The sequence below is a fragment of the Lepidothrix coronata genome, unplaced genomic scaffold, assembly GCF_001604755.1.
Source record: "Lepidothrix coronata isolate B3197 unplaced genomic scaffold, Lepidothrix_coronata-1.0 Scaffold2, whole genome shotgun sequence".
NCBI lineage: Eukaryota > Metazoa > Chordata > Aves > Passeriformes > Pipridae > Lepidothrix > Lepidothrix coronata.
Genome location: NW_016690182.1, coordinates 13,423,088 through 13,446,019, shown reverse-complemented (window position 1 = coordinate 13,446,019; position 22,932 = coordinate 13,423,088). Strand labels below are relative to the sequence as shown.

At 53.2% G+C, this 22,932-nt stretch overlaps 2 protein-coding genes across 2 annotated transcripts in view; both read left to right on the top strand.

Moving 5' to 3' along the window:
* The window catches only part of LOC108497165 (exocyst complex component 1-like), a 28,058-nt gene extending 9,989 nt beyond the window's left edge, over window positions 1–18,069 (top strand). Inside the window, exons 6-18 of the mRNA XM_017814565.1 lie at window positions 1,744–1,971; window positions 3,255–3,387; window positions 6,201–6,310; window positions 7,319–7,468; window positions 7,749–7,842; window positions 12,241–12,353; window positions 12,527–12,637; window positions 13,150–13,220; window positions 13,331–13,571; window positions 14,262–14,445; window positions 15,537–15,736; window positions 17,421–17,615; window positions 17,727–18,069. Of these exons, the coding sequence (XP_017670054.1) occupies window positions 1,744–1,971; window positions 3,255–3,387; window positions 6,201–6,310; window positions 7,319–7,468; window positions 7,749–7,842; window positions 12,241–12,353; window positions 12,527–12,637; window positions 13,150–13,220; window positions 13,331–13,571; window positions 14,262–14,445; window positions 15,537–15,736; window positions 17,421–17,615; window positions 17,727–17,882 (1,986 nt within the window). The 3' untranslated portion in view covers window positions 17,883–18,069. The remainder of the gene's footprint in view (window positions 1–1,743; window positions 1,972–3,254; window positions 3,388–6,200; window positions 6,311–7,318; window positions 7,469–7,748; window positions 7,843–12,240; window positions 12,354–12,526; window positions 12,638–13,149; window positions 13,221–13,330; window positions 13,572–14,261; window positions 14,446–15,536; window positions 15,737–17,420; window positions 17,616–17,726) is intronic.
* Window positions 18,070–18,946: 877 nt separating this feature from the next.
* Window positions 18,947–22,648, top strand: GLOD5 (glyoxalase domain containing 5). Its single transcript, XM_017814518.1, has 4 exons — window positions 18,947–19,078; window positions 20,189–20,354; window positions 21,329–21,484; window positions 21,695–22,648. Exons 2-4 carry the CDS (start codon window positions 20,211–20,213, stop codon window positions 21,818–21,820), a joined length of 426 nt encoding a protein of 141 aa, XP_017670007.1. The 5' UTR covers window positions 18,947–19,078; window positions 20,189–20,210; the 3' UTR covers window positions 21,821–22,648.
* The last annotated feature ends 284 nt before the right edge of the window (window positions 22,649–22,932 follow it).

The window sequence follows — 22,932 nt, the reverse complement described above, 5'->3', positions numbered from 1 at the left end:
ATTCCAGGATCCCAGCACCTGGGGAACCACAGGCAGCTCCCAGCAGCTCTGCAGCTGGAGTATATTACTTTTCCAGGAGCAGGGATCCTCTGGAGAGCCCCTTCCACGGGCACTGCCCTGTCGGTGACACCGGCGATGCTTCGCTCGGGGCAACCCCCCGTGGGGCTGTGAAACCCTAATAGGACCATGTGAAGGCAGGGCAGGGACAGGCCTGGGGGAGGTTTATGGCTCTTAAGAACATTTAATACAATCTCAAGTTCTGGGCAGAGCTGGGGGCCCTGGGGATTGCTGGAAAGCCGCAGTCCAGGAGTGGCGCCGGGCTGGGGAGGCTGGTTGGGAACGTTTGCTGAGCATCCTTGGTGCTTTTGGTGGTGAGGTTTGTGCGTTGGACAGGCTGGGAGAGCTGAGGGGGTTCACCTGGAGAAGAGAAAGCTCCAGAGAGACCTGAGAGCCTCTTCCAGGGCCTAAAGGGGCTCCAGAAGAGCTGGAGAGGGACTGGGGACAAGGGATGGAGGGACAGGACAAGGGGGAATGGCTTTAAACTGCCAGAGAGTGAGATGGGATATTGGGGAAGGAATTGTTCCCTGGGAGGGTGGGGAGGGCCTGGCACAGGTTGCCCAGAGAAGCTGTGGCTGCCCCTGGATCCCTGGAAGTGCCCAAGGCCAGGTTGGACAGGGCTTGGAGCAACCTGGGCTGGTGGAAGGTGTCCCTGCCCATGGCAGGGGGTGGAACTGGATGGGCCTTTAGGTCCTTTCCAACCTAAAACCTTTTTCTAGAGCTGGAGCTTCCAGTTCATCTTCATCCCGACAGCAGGGCAGGTGGAGCTTGGAGAAAGTCCTTAACACAAGGACTGGAGATGCCCAGCATGGATTGTGCTTCCAGGCACATCCCTAACCCAGAGCACAGGGTCTGTCCAAGCCACAACAACCCAACTTGGGTTGTCAAGAGGCTTATCTTTGCTCTTCTTCACTTCTCTGCCTCCCCTCAGCGAGCTGAGCACAGGGCAGGCTGGGGGGTGCAGCTGCTTCTGGTGCTCTTCATTTAATGAAAAAGACATCAGAAAATTAAATTATCAGAGCAGACAAACCTCTTTAAAAAAAGCTTTATTAACAGAGAAAAAAGCAGCAGCCTGGAAAGCTCAGGCCTGCCAGGCCAGTGCCTCTGGATTGTTTTCTTTCCTGGGACAGGGGCCCTGCAAAGGATACAATGAAGGTTTGGAAGTGTTGGATCTCTGACAGAGCTTGTCAGCAGCGATTAACACGCCGGGGGATCTGCACCACCCGCCCCAAACAAGCTCCTGAGCCCTCCTTAGGCAAATTGTGCCTTCGGGGCATGTCTCATGCATGATTTAATTGTTATTAATTGCACTGCCAGAGCAGCTCAGCTGGGAGACAGCCTGGCAGTGCCCTGAGCTGGGCTAAATGGGCTGAGACAGGCCCTTGGCAGGGCCGTGGGGTGCAGGGATGTGTTGGAGACACACCCTCACACCTGGGGGGTTTTCCTACAAGGAGGCCCTGGCACAGGCTGCCCAGAGAAGCTGTGGCTGCCCCATCCCTGGAAGTGTCCAAGGCCAGGTTGGAGCAACCTGGGACAGTGGAAGGTGTCCCTGCCCACGGCAGGGAGTGGGATGGGATGGGCTTTAAGGTCTTTCCAGCCTAAACCGTTCCAGATTCTCTGCTTTGACTCTGAGCTGAGTCCATCAGTCCCTTCTAAGCCCTGGATCCCTCTGTTCTCCATCCCCAGGCCAACCTCCGGGCCATCATCTCCTCGGAGCAGCAGGTGACACAGCTGATGAGCTCCATCGACGAGGCCCTGGCAGAGGTGGCCAGGGTGGAGGAGACCCTGCAGGTCTATGATGAGCTCCTGGGAAGTGTGAAGCAGCAGATGGACCACATCCACCGGGAAAACTCCCTGCTGCAGCGCATGGTCTCCAACAGGAGCAAACTGATGGATGAGCTCCTGTTCCTCACGGTGTGTGCATCTGTGGAGGCAGTTCCTGTTGGATCTGTTAGAAAACAACTTTCAGTGGCCTCAAACACTGAAAACTGTGATTTGTCTGCAAAGATTAAGGAGCTTCTCTGGCCTAGAAATGAGGGACTGTGTTGTCTTGATGGACACACAGCCGGGATGGACTCCAGGGGATGTGCAGTCCCCTCACCACCACAGGGGTCTCTCAAAGTCCTTTTCCTGGGCAGGATTAGTAATGACAAAGCCAAATGATAATTGAACAGCCAGTAATCATTATCTGGGAATGCACAAGAATTAATGAGCAATTAGAGGCAGAACTTGCAACACCCAGCCCTGGTCCAACCTGCTCCCACCAGCACTGATAACCCCCCAGGTAGAAGGGACTTGGAGTGTCCTGAGGCAAACAGAATCACAGGATCAACGAGGTTGGAAAAGACCTCTGAGATCATCGAGTCCAACCTTTGATCAAACCCCACCTTGTCACCCAGCCCATGGCACTGATACCACATCCAGTCTGTCCTTAAACTCCCCCAGGGATGGTGACTCCGCCACCTCCCTGGGCAGCCCATTCCAATGCCTGATCACTCTTTCTGTGAAGAACTTCTTCCTGAAAAAAACTATACATCTACCATGGGAAAGCATTCCAGGGACTCCCTGCTACCCTCTTTGTCCAGGGACCCTATTGATTCTCTTCCCACTGATGGGAGTTTCCCCTTTCCTTTTCTCTCTCTTTTCCTTATTTCCCTACTCTAGGAGGCGATGTGTCCATTCAGTGTGTGCCACCAGCTGGGGCCTTTGTGCCACCAGCCCTGCCCTGCCCCTGCTGGGGGGTGAGGACCTTTCCCCTGCGGTACCAGGGGATGGCACAGCCACTGGAAAGACTCCTGAGGACCTCTTGGAATATGGGAAAGCAAACATATTTACAAACATACCACACCATGAATGCACCCCAGTTCCACAGCTTACGGTGACCTCTGGGCCACTGACCTTCTCATTTCTCGAGCTGCAGCACCATGAGCTTTTCCCTTCTCCTCCCCCCCACCTTGCTGCCAGTAGTGATCCCAAAGGTCCCAGCCCTTTGGAAGCTCAGGCTGAGGTTTGCCAGGGTGTCCTTGGCCACCACTGCGGTTGTTGCTGTGCGGAATTTTGGGTTGGGAGGGGATGGAGCGGCGTGGACCTCCCGAGGCAGCCGAGGGGAGCACTTGGCTCTTTCCAGCCAGCAGCTTTCCATGTGGGATGAAAACCTGGCTGTGCTTGTACCTGCTCTCTTCTGGCTTTGTTTTCAGACCCGCCTGGACCTCAGCAAGGAGCACTGGGATGTCCTGAGCCGGGCGGATCTTTCCAGCCCTGCCGGAGTGAGATCCTGCAGTGCTGCAGCAGAGGCTTTGTCTGCCTGCATGAACACCCCCCTCCAGCCTGGTGAGTGGAGAGCAGGGACATGCCCAGCCTGTGCTGCACTCCCTGCACCATTCCAGCTTCCCAGCCTCTGCCGGTGGCCCTGAGCCGCTGATGCCGGAGGGGATGTTCCCAGGAATCAGCTCCCGGGATCAGTGAGCAGCTCTGCGGGCTGCCTGGGAAAAGCAGGAAAGAAAGAGAAGGCTCGGATTTGGGAAGCTCAGCAGCAGCAGCAGCACACACCCAGGGGCACCTGGGGGGACAGGTTCAGAGCTATTCCCCTGCAGCACATCCAGAATATTCCCCTACAGCACATCCAGAGCTGGGAGCTGGGAAACAGGATTGGAGGGTGGGCTTTATTCTGGAGATCTTGGAATCCTGGAACGGTTTGGCTTGGAAGGGACCTTAAAGCCCATCTCATCCACCCCCTGCCATGGGCAGGAACACCTTCCACAGACCAGGTTGTTCCAGCCTGGCCTTGGACACTTCCAGGGATGGGGCAGTCACAGCTTCTCTGCCCAACCTGTGCCAGGGCCTCCCCACTCCCACAGCCAAAAATTCCTTCCCAATATCCCATCTAATCCTGCCCTCTGGCAGTGGGAAGATATTCCCTGTGTCCTGTCCCTCCATCCCTTATCCAAAGTCCCTCTCCAGCTGTCCCTGAACACAGGGAATATCTTCCCACTGCCAGAGGGCAGGGTTAGATGGGATATTGGGAAGGAATTGTTGGAACAACCTGGCCTCTTCTCCAGGTGAACCCCCCCAGCTCTCCCAGCCCAAATTGGCTCCATTCCCGGAGGAATCCAATTCCTGCTGTAAACAGCCAAGCTGGGCCATCCATGAACCACAGGCACCTCCTGCTGGGCTGGGAAACTGGTCCAGTTTCCATTAGACTTGAGTCAAACTTCCTCCAAGCATCTCCCCAGTCCCTCTAAATACACGGATATAGGGCAGCACGGTGTGCCAGGGGTGTACAACACCTCCTACAGCTCACAGAGGGTGGGGGAAAGTCATATTTAGAAACTGTGGTCTCCTGGGGCAGCTCAGGTGTCTGTCCTCAAGCTTGGAAAAACAGTAATCCATTGGAGCAGCGTGTGGGAGTTGCTGGAGACCTGCCGGTGTCCGGGGACGTGCTCCTGGCATGAAATCCCGAGTTTTCCTTGTGGTGAGGCTGGGGGTGTGTCCTTGGCCGAGGTGGGACTGAGGGATGCTCTGCAATTTTAGGGTTTTTTGAGTTTCAGCTCCCTCCTGGGCTGGATTTCCTTGGGACTGCAGCAAATCCTCTCCCCTTTGTTGGCTTTTGGGTGCTGGTATTTATGGCAGGATTTACTCCTGTCCTATTCCCCAGGGTGTGAGTGATGTGGGGCTGCAGCCCACGGCTCATCCCCTCCAGGCCATGAGATCCTCTCTTTTTTTCCCTCCAGTCCATGATATCCTGTTTTTTATCCCTCCATACCATAATATCCTCTCTTTTTCCCTCCATTCCATAATATCCTCTTTTTTCCCCTCAATACCTTGAAATCCTCCCTTTTATCCCTCCATTCCATGATATCCTCCTTTTCTCTCAATACCATGATATTCTCTCTTTTATCCCTCGATACCTCGATATTCTCTTTTTTTTCCTCCTCCATTCCATGACATCCTCTCTCTTTTCCCTCCATTCCATGATATCCCCTCCTTTTCCCTCCATTCCATGATATCCTCTTTTTTCCCCTCAATACCATGATATCCTCTCTTTTATCCCTCCATTCCATGATATCCTCCTTTTCTCTCAATACCATGCTATTCTCTCTTCTATCACTCAATACTTCAATATCCTCTCCTTTTTCTCCTCCATTCCATGACATCCTCTCTCTTTCCCCTCAATACCCCGACATTCTCTCCTTTTCCCTCCATTCCATGATGTCCTCTCTTTTCCCCCTCAATACCTTGATATCCTCTCTTTTTTCCCTCCATTCCATGATATCCTTTCTTTCCATCCCTCCATTCAATAATATCCTCTTTTTCCCCCTCAGTACCTTGATATCCTCTCTTTTTTCCCCTCAATACCCTGAAATCCTCTCTTTTAACCCTCCATTCCATGATATCCTCCTTTTCTCTCAGTACCATGATATTCTCTCTTATCCCTCAATACCTTAATATCCTCTTTTTTTTCCCCCTCCATTCCATGACATTCTATCTCTTTTCCCTCAATACACTGATATCCTCTCCTTTTCCCTCCATTCCATGATATCCCCTCCTTTTCCCTCCATTCCATGATATCCCCTCCTTTTCCCTCCATTCCATGATATCCCCTCCTTTTCCCTCCATTCCATGATATCCTCCTTTTCTCTCAGTACCATGATATTCTCTCTTATCCCTCAATACCTCAATATCCTCTTTTTTTTCCTCCTCCATTCCATGACATTCTATCTCTTTTCCCTCAATACCCTGATATCCTCTCCTTTTCCCTCTATGCCATGATATCCTCTCCTTTTCCCTCTATGCCATGATATCCCCTCCTTTTCCCTCCATTCCATGATATCCTCTCCTTTTCCCTCCATTCCATGATATCTTCTCCTTTTCCCTCCATTCCATGATATTCTCTCTTTTCTCCCCTCAATACCTTGATATCCTCTCTTTTATCCCTCCATTCCATGATATCCTCCTTTTCTCTCAATACCATGATATTCTCTCTTTTGTCCCTCGATACCTCGATATCCTCTTTTTTTTCCTCCTCCATTCCATGACATTCTCTCTTTTCCCTCCATACCCTGATATCCTCTCTTCTTTCCCTCCATTCCATGCTATCCTCTCTTTTCCCCTCAATCCCGTGCTATCCCCTCCTTCCCCTCCAGGTTCCCGGAAGCTGCAGGCGGTGGCCGAGCAGCTGATCCTGTTTGAAACCCTCAAGCAGAACTTTGAGATCTCTCTCATCAGTCACATCACCAACATCTTCCAGCTGCAGGTGGGCTTTGCTCCAAATCCCGGGAGATCTGAATATCCTGGGAAAAATCACACTAGGGCTGATTGTGATGTAGGGGATGATTGTCCTAAAGTGTCTTCCCAAAGAGGTCTTTCCACAACCCTTCACCCTTCCCAGCCCTTGGGTTAGTTTTGCAGGAATGTAGAAGAAATCCAGCCCTGAAGATTTTTTAGACTGAAGATTTTTCCTCATTTTATTTTGGGGGTTGTTGATCTGCCCGTGGCACAAAATCCCAGGATAAGAGCCAATCCCTTGATCCTTCGATTAACACTTTTGGTGCTGATTTTGCAGTTTAAAAGATGTGATGGACAGTATCCCTCTGGGCAGAAATCTGAAAGGAAAACTGGACTCTTCCAGATTTCCTTTCATGAAAAGGAGCGACTCCCAAATCCCCAGGGCTATTTCCTTAAACCTTCAGTGTTTTCTTTCAAGCCAGGCTGGAAACCGGGAGGGAACTGTGGGATTTCCATCCTTGGAGATTTTCAGATCTTGGCTGGACCAGCTGCTCCACCTGGACCTGCCCTGAACCTTCTGAGCTCCACACGACTCTGAGTCTGTGGTGTGGTGGTCCAGCATTTCCAGACCCTGGCAAATCCCTCCTATCCATGGCATCCCACCCCCCTAGGCTGAACCACCTCCCAGTGCTCCAAGGGAGGATTTCCAGCATGTTCTTCCACAAGGAGCTTTTCTCCTGTGCTTTCTCCCATGGTGCTTACCTGGATTATCCCCTGTGTTACTGTGGGCCAGCTCAGACCTGTTCCCAGATAACGGGATTCAAACTCGAGTTCCAAGTGGTTGTGCCTGCCCTGCTTCAGCTTGGAATTTGCTTCTCAAACCCGGAAATTCAGAACTGGAAATCGGAGAAATTCTGAAATTTCAGAACAGGAAATTGCAGAAATTCTGAAATTTCAGACCTGGAAATTCCAGGGGGATCAGGAAGTTTTCCAGGGCTGTTTTATTTGACCCTTCCTGCTGTTTCTGCTGCTTTAGGGCAGCTCTCAGGTCCCTGCTCTTGGGCAGCCCGTTGACAAGTTGTCTGCACCGAGCCATGGACTCCACCACGAGGAGCTGCTGCCCTACACCCCCCTCATGGCCTGGCTGAGGAACAGCAGCCCAGCTCTGTTCTGTGACCTCCCCAAGGTATGGCTGAAATCCTGAACAGATAGCACAGCTATTCCATCCACTGGGAACAGACTGGCCCCGCTGGTGAATTCCTGGGGAGGGTCTGGTCTCACCAAACCCCCACGAGCGTTCGGCCCTTCTGGGAGAGTGTCCGGCCAACTTGGCCGCAACACGTTGGGCCTCTGTGCTGGGGAGGAGCAGCCTGGCGCTCAGTGGCAGACGTTGTGCTGAAGGAAAAGGTCTGAAATGCTAAAATTTGGTCTTTTTGCTTTCACCTGGCCCCTCCTGTCCCTTCCAGGTGTATGCCCAGAACCTCGGCAGACTCTACGAGCAGGAGATCAAAGCCTTCTTTGAACAAGCCAAAACCTCCTTGTTGGGAAGAAGAAAAGGAAGTGAGTGATCTGCAAGTATGACCTTTGGGCTTGATTGGCAGGGAATGTGACAATCCCCCTCCATCACAGGTGTTTTCCCCGGATTTTGGGCCATGAGTTACTCTCTCCTCCATGGGCTGGGTCGGAAGCTGGCAGGACGTGACAAAGCCGACTCTGCTTTATGTCAGGCAGTGTTTGTGTGATCTTCAATACCTTGATATTCTCTCCTTTTCTCTTTGTCTGCTCCTCAGAGCTGTAGCTGTTGGTCACCTTCCCCTTGCAGGGCTCAGGAATGCCACAGGGATGGTTGAGCTCCTGTTCTGAGGAGCTGTAGGACGTGGCACTGGTTAACAAAGCACAGCCCCCCTTCAGCTGTTGTCACCTCCCTTCTCCCTGGCTCTCAAAGTCTTCCTGGCCTGTTCCGGAGTTCCCACCCCACTATTATCTCCTGGAAACAACCACCAAGCTTTCTCTTCTCTTGCTCCAAGAGCTGGAGCTCCTCTCCTGTCAGGACAGGCTTGGGGTTGTTCAGCCTGGAGAATGCTCCAGGAAGACCTTATAATTTCCCCATCGCTGGAAGTGTTCTCCCCATCCATGGAAGTATCCCAGGCCAGGTTGGACAGGGCTTAGAGCAACCTGGGCTGGTGGGAGGTGTCCCTGCCCATGGCAGGGGGTGGAACGAGGTGAGTTTTCCATCCCTCTCACCCCAAACCACCCAGTGATCCTATATGGACCAGGTAAAGCCTGGTCCATATTTCACACAAGCAGGGCTGCTCACAGGTTCCTCAGGCACTTTTGCCTGTGAGGAGAAGGCACCAAGCCTGTCCCTGAAGACAGGAGGGCATTTGTAGCAATATTTGCAGAATGATTTCCCAGTGAGCTGCGTGTGGGGCTGTGCTGTCCCGAGGGGATCACTGCCACTGAAATCGCTGCATCTGACTCAAAATATTCCAGTCAGGTGTTTCTGGAGATAAAAAGAGAAGCTGATCTGTCTCCTCTGGAAGTTTTTTATTGCCCAGAAGTCACATTTTCCTTCAGCAAAACAAAGGACTGTAATGGAAAGTTCCATGCCAGCTTGGCCAGGCTTGAATGTCAGAAACCACTTTGCACGGTGTGTTTAGTCCATCAGAGTCATCATTGGGCTCCCTCCAGCTCTGCACCTCCTTCATCACTTGTGTCCAGGTCCTGAGCCAGAGGATGGGACCAGGGAAGGGATGGGACCCAGGGAAGGGATGGGACCCAGGGAAGGGAAGGGGGCTGGTGGATCCCGTTTCTGGGTGTGCAGCACAGCCCATCCCAACGTACCCACCACCCCTTCCAGCCCCTCCTGCCCAGTGCCACCTCCCCCCTGGCAAAAACACATGCACCAGGAAGACAGGGCACCTCAGGACCGTGGGGTGGAACGAGGATGGGCAGTGCTGGCAGGGTACAAGGACCTGCAAGGGAGCACAGCAGTCCTGGGAGAAAAGGAGGAAAATCTCACCTCAGTAGTCCCAGTGGCACCCAAATGGCTTTAAGCTGGCAGAGGGCAGGGTTAGGTGGGACATTGGGAAGGAATTCTGGGCTGTGAGGGTGGGGAGGCCCTGGCACAGGTTGCCCAGAGAAGCTGTGGCTGCCCCTGGATCCCTGGAAGTGTCCAAGGCCAACAACCTGGGCTAGTGGAAGGTGTCCCTGCCCATTGCAGGGGGTGGGTGAGATGAACTTTAAGTTTCCTTCCCACCAAAACCATTCCATGATTCTCTGACCACTCAGCCTGGCACAGAGGGGCACATGCTCTGCCACATCAGGTGAAACAAATAGTTAACCAAGATAATATTCCTCTCTCCCATCCCTCTCCTCCACTCCTGGATACAGCTTTTCAAGGGGCAAAGTGCTTTTTCCTGCTTAAAAATAGGAATTCCTGATAAGAGGCAATGAATGCATTTTCAGCAAGCCAGCCTGGGGAATTAGCAGTGGGGAGGCCAACTCCAATCTGTGCTTTATAAGATAATGTGAGCAAGCCCCATTTCCCAGAGAGGGGTGATTGCTTTTAGTTAAACAGCAGGAAATCACAAAGATTGTGCCCGGGATAAAGAGGTTTCCACTTGCAGGGTGATTGATGGGCTTGGAGCAAAGGACTTGGAGCAGAAAATAAAAAGCACCCAGGTTTGTCTCCTCAGGAGCAAAGTCGTTAAAAGGGAGGGGTGTTGGAGATGCCTATTAAAGAGGCCCTTTATCCCAGGATGGTTTGGGTTGGGAGAGACCTTAAACTCACCCAGTTGCACCCCCTGCCATGGGCAGGGACACCTTCCACTGGACCACTTGTGAAAATAACCTTGTTAAATTAAAAACGAGGTGGTGTGGGGCACATGTGGCAGCCAGGCTGCCCCATCCCCTCCTGGTAAACGTTAAACCAGCGATTTCCTTTCAGTCCTTTGTGTCGAATGTCTATAAGACAGGAAGGAATTAAATCCCAGGAGCAAATCCAGCGTCTGGGAAATCTGTCACAGGGGAAAAAGGACACTTTGGAGGCTGCAAAACCTGTCCCTGCACCGTCATAAATCATCCAAAAGGGCCATCTTTTTGATCCAAATCATCTGGGGTGGCTGCCCCGGGCGGGATGAGCTGGGCTTTGCTGGGCTGGGCTGCTCTGGGCCCTGCTCTGCTCCGTGGGGTGGGGAGGGCCAGGCAGGAAGCCCCAGGCTGGGTTTGGGATGTTCAGCCCGTCACTGATGTGAGCAGAACATTAAATAACAGCCCCCTCCACCTCTGCAGAGTGAGGCTGGTGGGAGATCACGGGATTTTTAGGAGGTTGTACCCACGGAGGCACCTTCCCCTGGGCCCCCCCTGGGCTCTGCCTGCCCCTCTCTGGAGCCCCCGGGGGCAAAGCAGGAGGGAGAACATCCCAGCCCTCCCTCTGGAGGAGGAGGTGACCTCTCCTCAGCTCGAGGGCACGGTCAAACTCCATCTCCAGCTCTCCTGGACGGGGCCAGCAGCACCAGGGTGTCCTTCTGCTGCAGGAGCTGGGCAGCCAGGGGCACTGGGAGCACTGAGAGTCTCTCCCAGTGCTCCCAGAGACCTCCAGAGCCTCCTGCTGGAATATTTCCTGCAAAACTGGCTGCTCTGGGGCTCTTTGGCAGGGAAAGTTTGGCTTTGATGAAGCTCTGCAGGAACCTCATCCGAGGTCTTTCCTGCTGTTTCCTCCCCCTGCTCAGCTGCTCCCTGGGGTGATCCTGGGTGGATGGGAGCCCAGGCTGGGCCTGACAATATCCCTTCTCCCTGTTTTTAAAATATCCCAGGCTCTCTGTGCCACTTCTATTACCGTGGCACTGAATTTTTGGGATTGATTCCCTGCCCTCACAAAGGATTATTCGTGGCAAAATGCTTCTAAAACACACCACCTGCTGATTTATTGCCTTGTTTCAATATTATGGGAGAGTTTAGAAGGCAAACCTCAAGCTGTTTATAATTAATTGTGAGCCAATAATTAAGTCTTTTCTCCTTTTCCTGTTCCCTTTTCCACACTAACATTTCCAGGCTTGTAAAATCATTTTTTTTTCTCCTGGTTTTGCCACTTCCCAGCCGGTGAAATTCTCATTATCCACTGCATAAGGGTGGGAAAAAGGTTCTGAGAGGAGCACATGAATTTTCTGCGTGGTTTTAGCAGGGCTGAGGTCACGAGCAGGGCTGGCTGTCACCTCTCCTCTGCGTGGAGGGCACTGACATCCTTCCCAAAGGTAAAACCCCTGCAGGTAGCGGCTCAAATAAAGATATTTCGGATGTTGCGAGAGATGGAGACCTGACCTGACTCATCCAGGAACTCTGGGAGAGTGAAATGATTTTTAGAATTAATTAGAAAATAATCTGGATGTTTCCCCCACTGGTTTCTTTCAGGGAGCGAAAGAATGGTTTTTAAATGCGTATTTTAAAGGATTTTTTTTCGATTTTTCCACTTGAGCCAAGCACCCAGTGAAAACAGTGTGGTACAAAGTGGTAATGTTTGAAAAGTATATTTATTTCCAGGTGAATGCTTTTAACTTAAAAAGGTCAGTTTTTGTAAAGGAAAAAAAAAAGGCACTCCCACCTCCCCTGGATATTCTTTTATGGCAATTTACCATCAAAACTAAGCAACAAACAGTTTCTCTGAGTCTCTTGCAGGTTTTTCTGCTGATTTATGCCCTTATCACCTGGGCTTTTTCACCCCCCAGCCCTCAGGAGTTAGAACGAAGCGGTAAATAAATAGCAAAGGGGATAAGGAGCACAGCCCAGGGAATAAGAAAAGAACAATGAAAAAGAGAGAGAAACGGGCGTGGGGAGGAAAAATCCAACAGGAAAAGGGCGATTCTCGCGTCAGGTCGGACATAAAAAGAGACATTTCAGCCTCCCAAGGAGCTGGAGGGGCCGAGGGGGGTGGGGATGTTTAACCCACGAGCCCTGCAGGTCTCCAGGAGAGCCCGGAGAAGCCCCTGGGGAACAGGCACCAGCCCCGGTGGAGCCTCCCCGGGAGCAGGGAGAGCCAGGAGGAGCCACCAGCCAGAGGGAACGTGGTCAAGGTGAGGAGCTGAGCGTTCCCGGAGGGTTCCCGTGTCCCGCAGGCACTGCCCACGTCCCGCGGTCCCTTCCCCGGAGCAGGAGCAGGGATGCTCCGTGTGCTGACCCCGCTCGGGTGGGCACGACCCCTCAGTGTGCTGGGAGGGTTCTGACGTTGCTGGTGGTTCCTCAGCAGGTGCTGGAGCAGGTGCTGAGGCAGCTGCAGCCCCTTTGCACCTCGGAGCAGCGGTTCCTCCAGGAATTCTTCCAGCTGAGCCACGATGCTGCGGATCTGCGGGGTCTGGAGGTGAGTGGGAGGAGGTGTCCTCTCCAGGGCCGTTTTCCAGTCCTCCCCCCAGCCCTGATACCAACCTCAGCAGGCACAACAGGGGGGCTGCTCATCTCTGTCAGGTACCTGGGCTCTCCTGGGCTCTCTAGTGGGGAAGAATTAAAAGGAACTTAATTAAGAGCTCCGGCAAAATCACGGGGGGGGGGGGGTCTGAGCGTCCAACACAGGACTCCAACAAGGGAAAAAAGAACTAAACCCAGAGCTCAAGTTTTCCTCCCTAAGGGAGAGTAGATAAATCCTGATTTACATCAGATGGGATATTGGGAAGGAATCGTTCCCTGTGAGAGTGGGGAGGCCCTGGCACAGGTTGCCCAGAGAAGCTGTGGCTGCCCCATCCCTGGAAGTGTCCAAGGCCAGGTTGGCACAACCTGGGCTAGTGGAAGGGAGTGGATAAGATGATCTTCAAGGTCCCTTCCCACCCAAACCAGCCTGGGATTCCATGATAATTCCCACTCCTTTCCTTTTTTCAGGCATCTGCCACTAAGGGAGGGGAGACCTTGGCACCTCCAGAGGATCCTCCTTGCACCAAGCGCCGGAGCCAGTACGTGGGTGATGGGACACAGGGGCACGGTCTGCATTGTCCACGGGGCAGTGCCCTCCCCATTTCATTGCTGACCTCTTGGTTTTGTTGGGTTTTTCTTTCTTTTTAAGACCCGAAGAACCTACAACCCGCCTGCTGAGCGAGATCTTCAGCTGCCTGGAGCTGGAGCTGAGGGGTTTTCTGGATGTCTGCAACAAGGTCCACCCTTTTGGCTGCTTGCAGGTCCTGGTCACCTTGAGTGACTCCGTCTTTGGGATGTGGGGCTCTTCCTCAGCTCCCCCCTCGTCCTTCCTCAACACCGTCCTGGGCAACGTGTTGCTCCTGGCCAAGAGCAGCTTCAACAAATGCATCGTGAGTGTCAGTCAGAGTGAACCCAAGTGGTCCTGAGGGATGTTTGGCCTCCTCCAGAATCTTCTAACCGGAATTATTTAGGTTGGAAAAGCCCTCCAGGATCATCCAGTCCTCCCCTGTGCCCAACCCCCCCCCTTGTCCCCCAGCCCAGAGCACTGAGTGCCACATCCAGTCCTTCCTTGGACACCTCCAGGGGTGGGGACTCCAAACCTTCCTGGGCAGCCCCTTCCAATGCCTGACCACCCTTTGTGTGAAGAAATTCCTCCTGATGTCCAACCTGAACTTCTAACATGAGGGATGGAGCAGCTCTGCTGGGAGGAAAGGCTGAGACAATTGGGATTGTTCAGCCTGGAGAAGAGAAGCTTTGGGGTGACTGAATTGTGGCCTTCAGGACCTGAAGGGAGCTACGAGAGAGATGGAGAGAGACTATTTCCAAGGGCCTGGAGTGACAGAGCAAGGGGGAATGGATTCAAACTGACAGAGAGTAGGTTTAGATGGGATATTAGGAAGGAATTGTTGGCTGTGAGGGTGGGGAGGCCCTGGCACAGGTTGCCCAGAGAAGCTGTGGCTGCCCCATCCCTGGAAGTGTCCAAGGGCAAGTTGGATGGGGCTTGGAGCTTTAGAGACCCATCAGATGACTCTGGGGCCGTGTCAGATCTGACAGAGCCACATCCTTTGTGCTGTTGCCAGGGGACCTTGTGCAAGGAGATCGAGGAGGCAAAGGTGCCCAGCAGGATGAAGGGTGGGATCCTGCCCTCCGTGAGCCGCTTCCAGGAGTTTGTGGACTTCTCCGAGGAGGTGTTCAGGACAGCTCAGAGGAGAGGGGAGCTGGACAAGGCCCACCTCAGGCTGGCCAGCAGTGTCTTCAGCAGCAGTGAGTACCAAGGCTGGTGGCTGGATGCAAATGTCCCCCTGCAGCTCCAGGAGCTCCCAGCAGGGCAGGGTGGAGGTTCCCTGTCTCCTGGGCACTGCCTGGAGCTGAAATCACCTGCACTGAGCAAGAGCCTGGGAGCATCAAAATTCAGAGAGCATGGTTTGGGGTGTTCCCTTTTTCCTGATCTCCATGTCTCCCTGTCCTCACGGTGCTGCCATCCAAGAGCTGGGTGTCCCAGGAGTAGTAATTCTTTTCCTGCCACTCTGACCCCTCAATTTGGGGCAGATTTGAAGTCCCTCAGTCCTGGGGGATGAGAGCACCACCAGCAGCTGAGAATGGGCTTTCAGCCCCTGTTTCCATCCCTGAAACCTGCCACGTTCTGGATCAGCCTTCCAGCCACTTCCAGGACCACTGGGAATTTGCTGAGTGGCTCCACACCTCCTATTTTTGGGTAAATGCTCAGACAAGTTTCCTTCCTGCCTTGAAAAGGCCCTTTTTTGGCAACACAGGCCCTGATGGCACGTTGGGTGTGTGGTGTCTGCTGCATTGGGATGGTCCTGGCTGGGACAGGGGTGGGACACAGCTTTGGATCTAATTCCAACATCTCCTGTCCCACTATGGAGGGAGCAGCTCCTCACTGCAGATCAGACTCTTCTTCCAAGCTCAGAGGTCTTGGGAGCCGAAAATCAACTTCCCTCAAAACATCAAGAGGGGTTGGGAGAGCAAGGCAGGGAGCTCTCAGTAGATCCCTGGGTTGTCCCAGCTTCTGGTCACTGGAGATTCCCAGGGGCTGCAGGACTAACAGCTCTGGCCACAGACCAGGAGGTGGTGGAGAGAGGCAGCTCCCACCTGCAGGTGTGCCTGGGCTGTGCCACTGATAAATCCATGACCATGGCACCTTCCAGGCACCAGCAAAGTTTGCAGTGAAGCAGGGGAGGTAGAGAATCAAGCTTATGGACAGGGATCAGGATCTGTGTTATGAATAATTACTCTGGGACTGGTTGAAGTCAGATGGTTCAGATGAGACACCCTTAGACCCTCCTGACCCAGTCTGCAGGGTCTTCACACCTGATTTCCTCTTTTCTTTTAAGTCAATAGTCTGTCCTCAGCAAACCTGAAGGTGAACACACATATGGCCATGATGGAAAATTTCCACCACATCTACTGCTTCCTGTGCCAGAAGAAGATCCCCTGCCTGGAGGACAAGAAGAGAGAAGCCAAGCAAAGGTACAGCGAGCACATGGAGAAATATGTCCTCGAGTGCCTGGGCCAGCCCCTGGAGAAGCTCCATGTGAGTACGGGATCTCCTGACCCTCCTCTGGGCCTCAAAGGGCAGCTGCCCTTCCCAAAACTAGAGATTTATTGGTGTTCAAATGACCCCTCCCTGAATCCAGTCTGGGATTATATGAGTTTGTTGTCACATCCCAGTGTTCCCCCCTTCTCTGCCCGCTCGCTGCCGGGTTTCACTGGGCAGAGCAGCCCCAGCATCCCAGAGTCACAGAACAGCCCAGGCTGGGAGGGACCTTGGAGACCATCTGGTCCAAACTGCCTTGGAAAGGTTGCCTGGATGAGAATCTGTAGCAACCCTGTCCAGTCTCATCCTGAAACCTCAGTGGTGGGGACTGTACTTCATCCCTGGGGAGGTTGGATTGATGGGATAATCAATGGGTGAGTGATTGCTTGTTCTCACTGGAAAAAAAATCTCTTCTATCAAGACAATGTGATCACTCTGCCTTCACAAGGAAACCTTTTTTATCACCGACAATCCTAAAAATGTGAGGGATTTTCTCACTTTCCTGCTGCTTTTTCCTCCTGTCCACTTGAAGGCCGTAGACCAAGATACACTTGGGTGCAACTTTCCCGAAGCCAATCCTAAGAATTTCCTGCTCGGCCCCTGCTCTGGGTTGCGTGTCTGTGTCTGGCAGATGCTCATTTCTTCTTTCACGGCTGCCTGGGCTGATCATTCCGACACAGATTCCACACTTCCCGAGCGGCTGCTTTGTTAACTGAGCTAAGAGCACCTGGCTCTGCTAACTCCCTTCCTCCCCTCCACCGTGGCTGCTCTGCTCCTCCTCTCACCGGTCTAAAATTGCTCACAGACTGAGCTCAGCTTGAATTATTCATAGGACCTGTTCCTTTCAATTTATTCCCAGTCGTTGCTGTCAAACATCTTGTTGCCTTGACTGGGAGATGAGCTCGGGGTCTCCTGCTTCCCGCTCTGCTTACGGCTTCCAGTCCTCCCCCTGTGAGGGAAAGGGTGATTTCACTGCTCCCAGCAAAGCCAGTAGTGTATGAAGGCACCTGGATTTCATTCTGCTCAGGGATCTCCAAAATCCTGCCGTGGCCTCTCCATCAGACCACAACAAACCCTTTGGGTTTGAGGACTGACCCCAGGATAAGGAATGTAGGAGCCCATTTCTGCTTGTTGGAAACAGCTCTTACATTTAGGAACCCAGAATCCTTAGGATTTGGGGTGTTTCTCCACAGCCAAATTGCAGTGGAAATAACCCAGGACAGCCTACAGATTTTCAGGATGTGTGAACAGGAGGGTGGACAGGAGGATGAAGGAAGTGATTATTCCACCAGATGTGGAATTCCGTGGCCGGCTGTGGCAGAGATAGAGATGTCTGTCCCAAAAACTGAGAGAACTTTGAGTTTTGCTTTACATTTCTGCACGTTCTGGGATCCCCCAACCCCACCTCTGGCTCCAAACCCTCTGTGGGGAGCAAAGCTGGAGGAAGCACCGAGTGACTTTTCCAGCACTCCCATTGCTCCAGGGGCCTGCAGCCCTTAGAGATGCTGCTTGCAGAGCAGAACCAATGGAATTCCCTAAACTCTGCTTTCCTGGGGGATAAACAAGCTCCAGTACTTCATTTCAACTTAATGAGGCGTGGGAAGGGAGCTGAGGGAAGCGATCCTGAGGCAGGAGCCCACCTCAGGCTGGCTCCTCACGGAATGTCTCCTTCCCTTTCCAGCACTTCTTCGAAGGGGTGAAAGCCCGCCTGGCTCAGGGGGTGAAGGAGGAGGAGCTGAGCTTCCAGCTGGCCTACAGCAAGCAGGAGCTCAGGAAGGTCCTTGAGAAATACCCTGGCAAGGAAGTCAGAAGAGCACTGGAGACCCTCTACAGGAAAATCCACAAGGACCTCTCCCCGGAGGAAAACCTTCTGCCGGTAATCGGGGCGGGATGTGGGTGTGACTCTGGGATGTTTTGGGGGTTCAGGGCTGCACAGCTGGAGCTGTCAGGGCCTCCTGAAGGGAGCTGAAGGGGAGCTTTCCCCCAGGTGGTGTGGCACGCCATGGAGCAGGAGTTCATCCGCCAGTACCAAGAGTTTGAGGATCTGATCCGACGCTGCTACGCAGGATCAGGGATTGCCATGGACTTCACCGTGGAGGACCTGCTGAGCTACTTCAACTCCATCACTCTGTCCAACATGTAGACAAGACCCTCTCTGGATGTTTCTGGGAGCAGCCCAGGAACCCTCATCTGCAGCTACACCTTTAAGGAGCTGAACTCAAAACCCTTCCCAAGCCTGAGCTGTGGGATCACACCCTGACCTTAAAGTCCAAGACTTGTCAGTCTTAGACTAGAACTCCCTTGGGGAAGTGGAGTTCTCAGACCCAAACCACAGCTTCCCTGCTCCAAAAAACCCCACTGTGCCACGAGTAAATAAACCCTCCAAACGCCCAGTTTCTGTGCCAAAGTGAGTGCTGGTGCTGCACCTCTTCAGCAGACCATTCCCAGGGGAAAGATCTCTCTCCAGGCACTCTCTCCTTCTTGTCCATGCTCAGATTTCCCAGAGAGCCTTCAACAGAGGGTTCAAACACCCTGAGACCTCCAGGGGTGTGTGGTGTCACCACATCCAGGGATCAGGACACGCTCTGTGTCACTCCCAGCTCTCCAGTGAAAGGCACCTGAGAGATGGAAGTCCAGAGTTATTAATATTAACAGTTTTATTGCTTTTAGCCAAGATTTACTCACATGTCAACTGGAGTGGAGAAAGTGCTACAGTTCTAGACATCCCAACTGGTCCCTGGGGGAACTTTTATCCCATTTCCTTACGACTCTTCCGACACCAATGTCACAGCTCACTAATATATTGTTGTTCTTTAAATGTGGCCTCTGATTCTTGGGATGCTGATCTCAGAGCTCACTGTCCCTTTCCAACCTTCTCTCTAAACAACTGACGGTCCCAAATTCTTTGGGATTTGCCTTGTAGGGCAGTGAGAGCTCAGCTTGTTGCATGTTAGAAAATAATCTTGGAGGCAAAATAGTGAACAGGCACCCTGTCCACTGCCAGGGAGGGGGGAGCCTGCGGTGGCTGCTTGCCACATTCCCTGTTCTCCAGGGATATCCAGTGGGAATAAAATCATCCCAGTGAGAGCTTTGACACAGCACAGAAACCCAACCTTCCCTCCCTTGGAAAGGGAAGAACGTGGGGTTAAAATATCCAGGCTCCTTTTCCGGGGTTTTTCAAGCAGTTGGACTTTTATGTCCTTTGGGTCAAGGTTCACCTCAGCGCTCCTGTTTCCAGCCTCCTTGTTCCCTCCCACTCTCCCGTGATGTTCCTGCTCACCCAGCAGGAAGAGGGAGGTCCTGGGGACCCACCTTGCCTGGCTCTGTTCCCTCTGGCAGGTAACCCCCTATTTTTGGTCCCCCCTTTCCTTGCAGGGGTTGGCTGAGGGGCTCCCCTGGGAGGGGAGGCTGTGTTGGCAGGGCTGGCTGGGCAGGAGGTGGGAGCTGTAGGCTCCTGGACACAAAGGTCCTGGAGTCTGGGAGGGCCCAGGGGATGTGCTGGGTGGGATTTGCAGAGGGACTGAGCCAGGTTGGTCTGAGGGGAGGTTGTTGAACACCGGCAGCGAGGAGGGGCAGGGGCTTTGTGCTGGGTGTGTTCCCAGCTGCCCCCAGCACTGGGACAGTCACTGGGCACAGGCCAGGCCAGGCCATGGAGCAGGACAACGGGGTCCTTCTCCAAGCAGGATCCTCTGGCTGCAGGGAGCAGATTCCCTGGTGAGGCTGTGCCTGACTTTGTCCTGACCCTGCTCCTGCGAGATCTCTCCTTGCCAAGCATTCCCCGTGCAGAATCATGGAATCATGGAGGTTGGAAAAGCTCTCCGAGGTCATCGAGTCCAGCTGTTCCCCCACCACTGTCCCTAAAAGGGAAGGGCAGTGCCAGGGGCTATGAACCCAACAGAAGACACCAAGAACTGCTGTAAACTCAGGCTGCTGAGCCCCTTCCCCCTCGTGCTGCATCACCTTGAACCCCTGGCAGCAGCCTCTGCCTGGTGGTGACACCCAGCAGCTTGAAGGCAGGTGACAACACACATCCCTGGAGACGTTTCCTATTGCTCTGCCACGTCCCAGCTTGGGTCTCCAAGCAAAGACTCTGTCTTTGCTTCCCCTAGATGAGTGTCCACACCTGGACATGAGGAAGGCTGGGGAGACCCCAGAGGGGGTTGGAGGGAAGGATCCCACACTTGGTCCTTCCTTGGTTTTTATGCTTTGGGAGCTCAGCATCTTGGTGACATCAGCCCTCAGCGAGGTCACCCAGCTGGTCCTGCAGACCTGGCCCCAGCCAGGGGCTCTGGCAGGCTCAGGTGCCACCAGAGCCAACAGGGGTTTGAGGCCCTTGCAGGGAGGAGGATTTATTGCTTCTGTACTTGTGCCACCTGCAGGTCAAGAGCAGCTCCATTCGCAGCTGCCGGACCCGGATGCTCCCAACTTTCATGTTCTGTGGTTTTCCAGGCCAGCTCCCAGCCTTGAGAATATGTCCTGGAAGGAGGAGGAGTGTGTGAGTCCCCCCTCGTGTTTCATCCAGCGCCTGGACCACCTTGTGCTGACTGTGAAGAGCATCGAGGACACTGTGGCCTTTTATTCCAAAGTCCTGGGCATGGAGGTGGTGACTTTCAAGGTAACATGTGGCACAGGTCTGGGTTGGGTCTGGAGGACCTGGAACTGCTGTTCTGGGCCAGTGGATGGGAGCTGTGGATCTCTGGCGGGTTCTCTGGGCACCTCCTTGGGGTGGGGGTGGTAGGACCAGCACAATCTGCAGCCCATCGAGCTCTGAGTTTCTGGAGAGTCAAGCTGAGTCAGGGCAAGTCCAACCCACACTGTGGAAGGAGTCAAAGTGATAAAAAAAAGAAAGAAAGATTCTTTGAAAAACAGCTTCTAGGACTGAAGGAGGAGAACCCTGAAACCCACACATCGTCTAAAGGTGTCTGACAAGCTCTTGTTTTGGGATTTCCATTGGCAAAGAGAGGAAAAGTTGATTCATGTTTCCAGGACAGCCCTAACTCGTCTCCTGCCCAAGCTTCAAATGCTTTTGACTGCTTTGAATGGAGACACTGCACCTTTTTCACTTCCAAGCTTGTGTCCTTCTCTCCTGCCCCAACAAGTCTCCTAAAAGCAGTTTTAGGAGTTTGTTCTTTAGGTGGTCAGTGTCCTGCATGGCCAGGGGGGTCTCAGGACTCAGCTGCCATATGAACCTACAGAAACACCCTTGAGATCCTGCAAAGAGGTGCCAAAACCTCCTCCCTCCCCCTCTTCCCATCTCATCAGCTTTGTCCCCACTGCAGTGTCAGCCTGTCCCTTTCTTTGTGTGGCTGCTGCCAGGCAGGATAGAGAGTGTCCAAACCCCAAAACTTCCATCACTGTGGTTTGGAAGCATCTGGGTGTGTCTGTAGGACTTTCTTGGGTCACTCCACGTCTCGAGGAATATCACGGGAGCCTTGCAGTGATCAATTTTTGGGTTGCCACAAAGCCAAGCCCTGAGTTAGCAGGACCACATCAGATCCCCAGAGCTCTTAGGGCTGCACAGGTGAGTGGATGCCGAGGATTTCCAGCCCAAGAAGTCTCATTTACTCTGGTTTTCCTCTCTGGGGACAGGGAGATCGCAAAGCTTTACGTTTTGGCAACCAGAAGTTTAATCTGCACGAGGTTGGGAAGGAGTTTGAACCCAAGGCTCGGTGCCCAGTCCCTGGCTCTGCAGATCTCTGCCTTGTCACACAGGTGCCCCTGGAGCAGCTGCTGGATCATCTGAAGGTGAGGCAGGCAGGGGGTGTCCACAGGGCAGTGGATCCCTGGAGACATGAAGCCACAGCCTCCAAATGACACTTTCAGGGTCTGTGTCTTGGGGAATGTCGGGATTGCCTCATCCAACAGCTCGTGTTCTCAAGGCTGGGGGGAAGAGTCAACAAAACCCTGAGGACACGACCTTGAGCATTAAACCCCTGCTCTTCTGTCTCCTCCCAGGCCTGTGGGGTTGTTGTTGAAGAAGGTCCCGTGGCCAGAACTGGTGCTGTGGGTCCAATAACATCCATCTACTTCCGAGACCCCGATGAGAACCTGATTGAGGTTTCCAGGTACTGCAGCCAATGAAGGGGAACTCTGAGCACAGCCCAGCCTCTGCCTGTGTCCCAGCAGGAGACAGGATGCAGAGCCCAGCCTTTGGATGGCCAGCTCCAAGCTTCTCCTTTGTAAACCTAGAACAAGTCTCAAATCCCAGCCATAAAAGTAGGGCTGCATGGATATTGAGAGTTTTCCCAAGGCAGAGTTTTCCTGCTCAGCTCCCACTCCTGGGCATTTTTCCTAATGTTTGGCAGCTGAAGCCCCTCATTCTACAGAAAAGAACCTGCCATTCCTCCTCTCTTCATGGTCACTTTGACACAAGTGAAGATTTCTGTCTCCCTTCCTCTCATCTCCTGCTGGTCTTGTCTCAGGCCTGTGGTTCAAATCCAGCTGTGAGTGTCCAAACACGCTTCCTCTCTGGGAACTGGGAACTTGGCCTCAGTGTCTGACACTCAAAGACTCCTGGAAATGAAGCCCCATCCTCCTACTCAGCTCTGCATCAAGAGCCACAGGGCTCCTGACTCCAGGGATGGGAAAAAGCAGAGGTGAGGTGGCAACATGATGGGGAGAGAGTCTGAAGTCCTGGATTTATGCAGGGATGAGGAGGGTGGTCCACTCTGACTGATTGATTGCACTTGTGGGACTGCCCTAAGTTTTCTGCTTTCTTTAGTTGGTTTAAAAAAAGGAATTTCACAGTTATTTCAAAAGCAGAAAACAAGGAAGGAGGACCTGGGGCTTCTCCAGGAGAGCAGTTCCCCAGCTGGCCACACTGAGGCATCGTTTTCATCACGGGGACAGCGCAGGAGGGCAGGGAGGCCACTCCCGATCTCCACAGACAAAACCCTCTGTAAAATTGAAGCAACCACTTAATTGTATTTTTTTTTCTTACTTTAATTTCGCGGGGAATCCAAACATCTCCATGGTGCCGAAAAAGGCGAAGCCCCCCCAGATGTGTTTTGGATGACCAGAAGCTCGTACAGGTGGGGACCGTAGGGGTGGGAGCTGCTTTCCCTTGGGTGGTTTGTGGGAACTAAAGGCCAGAGTGTCACGGGAGAAAGCCGCGGGCATCGCTTCGCCTTTGCCTCGCGAGTGGAGATCCGGGAAGGGACGCCCGGGATGGATCCCCGGGAGCCGGGGGCTGC

What these genes read in the sequence shown, in the direction of transcription:
- GLOD5 (XM_017814518.1), top strand. Translation starts at nt 20,211, where the DNA reads ATGTCCTGGAAGGAGGAGGAGTGTGTGAGTCCCCCCTCGTGTTTCATC. An exon ending in TGGAGGTGGTGACTTTCAAG is followed by an intron (nt 20,355 to 21,328) that starts GTAACATGTGGC and finishes CTCTGGGGACAG; the next exon opens with GGAGATCGCAAAGCTTTACG. An exon ending in AGCTGCTGGATCATCTGAAG is followed by an intron (nt 21,485 to 21,694) that starts GTGAGGCAGGCA and finishes GTCTCCTCCCAG; the next exon opens with GCCTGTGGGGTTGTTGTTGA.